The 7,308-nt window shown below is 39.4% G+C and overlaps 1 protein-coding gene across 1 annotated transcript; it reads right to left on the bottom strand.

Annotated features, from left to right (window-relative positions):
- Positions 1-4,975: 4,975 nt before the first annotated feature.
- LOC147292496 (acylamino-acid-releasing enzyme-like) lies at positions 4,976-6,557 on the bottom strand. The gene is made up of 6 exons (XM_086234470.1): positions 6,523-6,557; positions 6,307-6,399; positions 5,993-6,071; positions 5,729-5,906; positions 5,441-5,501; positions 4,976-5,144 (listed from the first exon to the last, which is right to left on the bottom strand). Exons 2-6 carry the CDS (start codon positions 6,319-6,321, stop codon positions 5,013-5,015), a joined length of 465 nt encoding a protein of 154 aa, XP_086090596.1. The 5' UTR covers positions 6,322-6,399; positions 6,523-6,557; the 3' UTR covers positions 4,976-5,012.
- Between the last annotated feature and the right edge of the window lie 751 nt (positions 6,558-7,308).

The following is a 7,308-nucleotide window of genomic DNA, read 5'->3' as shown; positions in this document are numbered from 1 at the left end:
AGACCACTGAAAACATTAAAGACAAGTGCATGATCAGCGACCAAAAGATATGCAATTATATATTCAAATGATAAAGTTATGCTCTTGCTGCAATCCCAAAACCTATACATGGCAGAGGGCAAATAATACAAGGCTAGTTGCATGCTATCACAGCCGCCTAGACATGCAATTATTCAAAAAAAGAAGGCAGCTGATAGCAATCCAAAATCCAAAAGGAAGAGTTGCATGTGATGGTCCAGCAACAAGCTTAAGTACATGTGATGGTCCAGCAAGCTTTAAGTTCAATTTACTAGATTTACAACAACCAAAACCATATCCTAGTTTCCTACTGTGATACCCGGAAAAATTTGGAGCGAATTTTTTTTCGCGGTATTACTTGACCATGGTTGGCTTGTAGGTCGAACCACCACTTCTATTTCAGTTGTAAACATGACTCGTAGTACTTTTGCTTATGGTTGGAACTACCCTTGTCCTTGTTGTTGTTACTTTTTCTTATAAATTTTATTTTGTTGCTCGTGCCTTGCGAGAGAGACAAGGATTAACGGTAGTGACCTTGGGAGGGATAATGTAGTAATTTCACACTCGAACTCTTAGACCCGAACTTGAGGGCGTGACACGTGGCAAGAGGGGCCGGCTTCCCATTTCTTAGGAATCCCATTTAATTTTCCTTAAACCCAATTATTTGTTTTGGACCCTAGTGAGTAACTACAAACCCACAAATAAATGTCCAACTACTTGGAGTCTTAACCAAGCCCAACTACCTAGTATTGGTCTTAAACTAAGCCTAAGGATTTTTCCTTGGAACCCAGCCCACGTTGGATAGGATCACCTGGAGGCTTGTTTTTATTCCTAATTATTTCAGAACCCCAACCAAGGCAAGCACAAAGCCCATGACACTCTATTAAAAGCCTAAGTTCAGACTTCACCACCCACACACGCTACAGACCCCTCGTCTTCCACTCTCTCTCTTTGTGTTTCAAGCTCTGGAGTTTTCTCTCCAGCCAAACACATCTGAACCAGAGGAGAAAGCCACAGAGAATTGAAGAACAAAGGTCCTTCCAGACCCTAGCCACCGAAGTCCCAAAGCTCTAGACTCACACCAGAAAAATAAAATAAAAGACCCAAGCTTTGTTAGCCATGGTGTAGAGTCCGAAAGTTACAGTGACCTCTTAACCCCTCCTCTACTTTCTCAACGTCCAACCAGCGAGCAATCTTCCTAGAAGAAGTCTGAGTGGTGAGAACTACACTCAAACCAGGTAATGCAACCAAACCCGAGCCTCCTACCTTCAAGCCTTTGGTTTTCACAATCAGGTTGCACCATTCTTGTTACTGACCCTTTTTCTCTTACAAAACCTGTTTGCATGTTGAGTTTGAGCAGAAAGAGTTCAAGCCCTGGTAAGACTCGAGATCAAGACCTCCCTTTCCTTTAATTTCCATTCTAGCCAACGTGATTCAACCTTGTTGTGACTGGTTTGTGACATGCAAGGCCACCTTTGAAGTTTCGGGAAAGAAAGGACCGAACCCTCTCCTTGTTTTCAGATTTGAAGGACTGATCCACACCCTAGTTAAAAATCTTTGAGAAATCCCAGAGGAGAAGATTTTTGGAGCTTGCATGTGGACAGATCTTTGATTGTCTCACAAAACGAGCTGTGCTTGGGGTAAGGAGTTCTAAACTTATTTGTGAACCTTGTGAATCTATCTTGGTGTTGCTTTGGGCGTGTTGGTCTGCTTGGTTTGGCAAAAGAGTCAAGAGTTTTGAGTTTTCTGTCAAAAGCCCCGTTTTTCTGGTTTTCGTAATCCCTGACCCCGAGTTACTATTTTTAAAAACTGTACCGTTTGACAAAGTATCTCGACCTGATTTTTGGTATGCATAAACTAGACATCCTAACGGTCATTTAGAGACCAAGAACACCTCAATCGGACCTCTGACGAATTAGTTATGAATTTTATAAGCTGACTCTGATTTTCTGAAACCTGACAGTAACGTTTTCCTTTTTACTTGTCTAAGTTTTGAGTCTCCCTTGTGTTCTAGTGGTTTCAACCTAAAATGAGGTTGATGGGATGATGTTATACCTGTTTTGATTGGTTTACTTACATTGGATCTTGCGGTTTGAGGTTTTGAGACATTAGTCAATCCACCTTGAATTTGGAGGATGAGCATTGCTCCCAAATCATAGGCTGGATTGATTGGCGAAACTGTATTGATCCAGAACTCCAAACTACTTGATAATTTTTGTGAGTGACCCTCTGCATGTCTAAAATCATCCCACCAAATTTCAAAACTTTTGGACTGTTACTTATTTTTTTAAAAATCCGGGACTACACCTTGTTCCAGTGATCCTACTTGCTGGCAGTCAGCTACCTTCAAATCCTTTCCTTTTAAAACTCATCCATTTGACCACCTGAGTTACTTACATCATTATAAATCTGTTTTAAAGACCACCTAGCATCCATTTAAATGTTTTCACTCTTTGGATTATTTATTTGGTGTCCGGGACAATCCTAGCTTGCCCAACAAGTGCGTTACCTCGGTAAAACCCCATCCTTGAACTTGGTTGTGACCTGGTGTGTTTTGTGTACTGTTGCAGGAGCCTTGTTAGTTTCTTGAGAGCTTTGAAGTTGGGGGCAGCTACTAGAGAAGGTAGGGGGGGCTTGCCCAAGTTAATTTTCTAGAAACTAACAATTGGAGAGTCTTGCTTGTGCTTGTGCATGATTGGTTTTGTGTGTACATTGTAATTGTGATATTTGCATCCATGGTGGTTAATTGTTGTGAAATCTGGAACCTACAGGCTTAGTACTTGCTTATTTGCTAATTACAAATTCTAGTTAAACTATAGGATTCATAAATGGTTAGATTAAAGGCCTAAACGCCTAAGGAAAATTATGTGCTATTTGATGATTAAAAGAAATATGTCAAATTATCGGATTAGAGTCACTCTAAAAATTAAAGGTGATTTATCCTTATTTGCTCTGCAACCCGCCAGCTTGATTAATGAATTATTCCTCATAATTTAACCAAATTAAAAATGGTAACGAGGCTTATAAATTCCCTTTGAACTACTTGTGTGACTTATATTTCAGTATGTGAAAAACCTTGTATCATTTCTATGATTAATGGCTATTGCTGAGAACCCTTAACTATGTAATGGTTTTGGATTGATAATGTTGTTATACGTTGAACACTGAAATTGATATTGAGCATGTGCATTCCTCCATGGACTTGATTTTGGCATAGGTTGATGCTAGTGGATTATGCGTTCATGCATCATAATTATTCTCATTGAGTATTTGTGAAACTAATGAGAATTCAGTGTTTGGACACCTAGTCTTAGAACGAGGGGTTGCGTGAGCGACCTTGGGTTTCGATCCCCTAAACCACAGTGGAAAACCCAGTGAGCAGTCGGCCCCCTGGTCAGCTCCCCAGGTTCGGTCAGAACGTACTGGGATAGTACGGACCGCGTGGATACATTTGATTTGGTAGTATACTGGGTTTGCGACCGTGGAGGTACCACGGGTCGTGAGGGCCGTTCTTATCACTAATTTGCGGCAGGAGGGTAGGCCGGGTAGTGATGGTACTGCGGTACAGGCTATGGTGGTCCACTGTTATTTAGCAGGTAATGATATGTGCTTCTGCGGATTGGCAAAGGTACGCGTGCATAAGATATTTGTTGCATGCATCTCTGACATTTTTGCCATGTAAGTACAAAGTGACATGTCTTACATGATGAACATGATATAGCTTGTCATCTCGTAATTTATTACGCTTTTGTATGAATTGTGATTTATGGTGTGGAGCCCTGTTTGGGGTATGGTTGTCCTTAAACGACTTGCTTGTTAAGTAAGATAAAACTTGAGATTGTGTGGACACATTTTTGAGTCGGGTGAGCCGAGCAAAGGATCCGGTGGTTTGGTGATGCTCACCCCTACATAGATTTTTGCAGGTTTGACGTTATGGTGATACTAGTGGAGATATCTGACGACGAGACACCGCCTACTTCGACGACAATTGGGTATTCGAGTTCTAGCAGTTCCCTCATGAGCGAGTGAGTACCGGACCAGTGTCATAGACTCTTGCACTTACCCTTCATTTGTCTTTGGCTCATTAGTGTTACAAATGTTTGACTTACTCGGGGTTTATCTATTGCAAGACTATTCTCGGGGGTGTGTCGGGTTAACCCCGGATTACTTGACTTGTAATTTGGCTATCTGACCTAGGTCGACCAAGTTACTTAGATCCCGAATCTTACCTAAATTAATTGATAATAATTAACTCGGGCCTAATATTAATAAATGAATTAGAAACACACCTTCCGACGAGCTCCCTATTTAGTGGACGCTCCGCTAGTTAACTCTGCCTACCTATTTTGTACATGGGTAGAACGGTAAACTCAAGGCTTGTGCTTCTCAGTTAATGTGAGTTTGAGCCGTCGGGGGTGACGGTCAAATTCATGTTAATTGAGGGGTACGCCGGCTGCCACGAGCTCAATTTCCCCAGGCCCGGAATTGGGGCGTGACACCTACCAATCCAAAACTAGTTTCAAGATTAAAGATTGACAAAACCATATCCTAGTTTCCTATAAATTAAGCTGCATATCCATGAAATAAAAAAAGTCATTGCATGGAGTTGGAAATTCAATATGGCAGGGGGCAGTTCCAAGTTCAACATGCAAAGTTGCAAACATTCATGCAAAAGATAAATATATGCAGGGCAGTTCAAGCCAGGATATCTCTAGTTTTATAAATCCACCAGTGTATACGACGTGGATATGGCGCCGGCATGGTGAAATATATGAGGAAAGATGCAATGCTGAATTTATAAAACCTTTGGGGTAGCCACTTTTAACTTCTAGCATTATATTGCCAAGAAAGTGCTCACTTGATGATACACTCTATAACCACAAAAATGTCAGCTATTAGACATTTGATATACTGACATGTGGCCAATCAAGTGGCGCGCGCATGTAAGTATGTACATTCTGATCAATGCATGCATAGTCATGCTTTTTGCAGAACTACCAAACCTGGCCAATCAAGTGGGTTGTCAGAAAGCCACCATGAGAACCACCAAGAACTGCAATTTTTGAGGGACTGGCAAGCCCCATGTCAATAACATGATCTATAGCCACCAGTACATCCTTCACATCCTGTAAACAAAGAAAATAATAGATTAGGGTCTAGAAATGCACACATTATGTAAATTATTTTTCCACAGGAATATTAATTAAGTAAATGCTCTCTCTCTCACACACACACACACACACCCCAATCATACATGAGTATGTGCACATAACTAAAATAGTATAAAAGGCACACAACAATAGGGCTCTATGTAAGCACATAGGTTGTATGGAGTAGGCACCCCCGAAGGCGCAGCGCCAGCTAGCATAACAAAAGTAAGATTACTGTAAAAAAAAAAAAAGGTAAATATGTAAGTAAGCACCTGCGACCCAATTTTCCCAGGAAGAGATTGAAGTGCTTCCTCACCAAACCCCAGTGAACCTCTGAGATTAATGAAGATGTCAGAATAACACAAGTGAATTGCTAATGATATATGCTAATATCTAAAAGAGGCTTCTTTTTTCAAGCATGGGATGCTAAAATGCCAAAGGACCCAAACAAATATAAATGGTTTTGTCATCTGCAGTAAGAATACAATCAGTAGATCAACTTTAATCAGATATGTAGGGAACAGAATCAGAATGAAGTAAAAAGGAGAATTATAACCTACCTATAATTTACAAGTAGCATGTTGAACCCAATTGATGAGAGAAATGCTATGGACTTTGAAAAGCTTGACAATGAAACAGAATGCGGGCCTCCATGAAGGATTACAATTAGTGGATCAAATGAATCATTTCTTGTAGTTTTGGAAGAAATAAATAAAGCTTCAAAAGGTTTGCTAGCACCTGAATGGTTTCAAACATATACAGGACATCAAAATTAATTAGATTTTAATACACGACTCACAAGAAAGAAAATTGGCATATAATACCTTTTGTTAGACTATCAGAAACATCCTTGACAAGAATCTTCATTATACTGAATTGAAGAGATGAGAGCAAAGATTTAACCTGTAGCAAGGATAAACTTGAGTGAAACAAATGTAAGTATTGAAGTTAATCTTCATATGTAGACATAATTGAACATTTACAAAAGGAAATTAATAGACCTTCTGAGAGCATTCATTTGTGGGGCTTGATACATTTGACCAACTCCATGCAATATTTTTACTTTCTTCATTGGACCCATTCTATTGAATTTACGACAAACCAAAATTAACAAGAGTTGTAACATGTGCTTCATTACCTCCACAGAACACATGATTCATTAAGTTCCTCATTGATCGGCCCCAAAGTGGTATGCCTTTAAACATCCAAAGACACTAACAATCTCCATAAGCTAGAAAAGCAGCATAAAAGGCCTAATCAGTAAAGAGGTTGATGAACATAGGGGAAAAAAAATTAAAAGAGAAGATGCGATTTTGGTAAGTAAAGAGAAATAAATGCATCATAACCATCATACCATATTACCATTTTCGATGAAAGAGCCTTTGAAATTCCACCAATGAAAATCTGAGCAATAAGGGAAAAATGAAATATGATAGAAGCTCCAGATATCAACAAAGACAAGTAGCACATCATAACATTTGAGATGTAGAGAGAGAAGTTAGAGAAATTGGGAGTTAGGTTTCCTAAAATTAAAGACAAAATGTTGAATTCAAGAAATCACTCACCTCAGAAATTGGGAGTTAAGGTTTACCTTAGAAATTGGGAGTTAGGGTTTACCTCAGAAATTGATAATGACCAAGAGGATGAATCAGGCAAAGAGGGAGTGAGAGAGTGACAGAAACAGAGAGAACAAAGGGTGCTGGGTGTTTCAAGGGATGAATGAATTGGTTGAGAGTAGGAGGATTGTGGTGGTGGCGATGGTGATCCATGTGGTTGTTGTTGTCGGCGGGATTTGGGAGAACGCTTCAGAGCTCTCCATTCCCTCTCCACATTTCAAAACCCTATTTCAAAAAAAAAAGAGGAAAAACTTTGAGAAATTCCTCACTAATCAAACTTATTCTGTGAATTGGTAACCAAAACAACAATAAAATAGAGAATACAGAGCAACTAATTGAAAACCTCAGAGAAACGAAAATATTTAAGATAGTATTTCCTTACCTCAAGCAAGCACAATCAATAACCTGCATAAAATAAAAACTAAAATTAACAAATAAAAACTACATAGAAAACAAAAAGAAAAACTGTCAGAAAATAAAAAAATGAGAAATTAAAAAAATCACCAAAAATGGTTGTGGCTCCG

The sequence above is a fragment of the Dryas octopetala genome, chromosome 2 (genome assembly GCF_963921425.1).
Source record: "Dryas octopetala chromosome 2, drDryOcto1.1, whole genome shotgun sequence".
Taxonomy (NCBI): Eukaryota; Viridiplantae; Streptophyta; class Magnoliopsida; order Rosales; family Rosaceae; genus Dryas; species Dryas octopetala.
This window is presented reverse-complemented; position numbering and strand designations above follow the sequence as displayed.

Bases quoted from the DNA above. Each gene is read 5' to 3' on its own strand.
- LOC147292496 (XM_086234470.1), bottom strand. The intron at 5,502-5,728 runs GTAGGTTATAAT...CATTAATCTCAG, and splicing joins ATGCTACTTGTAAATTATAG to AGGTTCACTGGGGTTTGGTG. The intron at 5,145-5,440 runs GTGCTTACTTAC...CTTTGTTTACAG, and splicing joins CTGGGAAAATTGGGTCGCAG to GATGTGAAGGATGTACTGGT.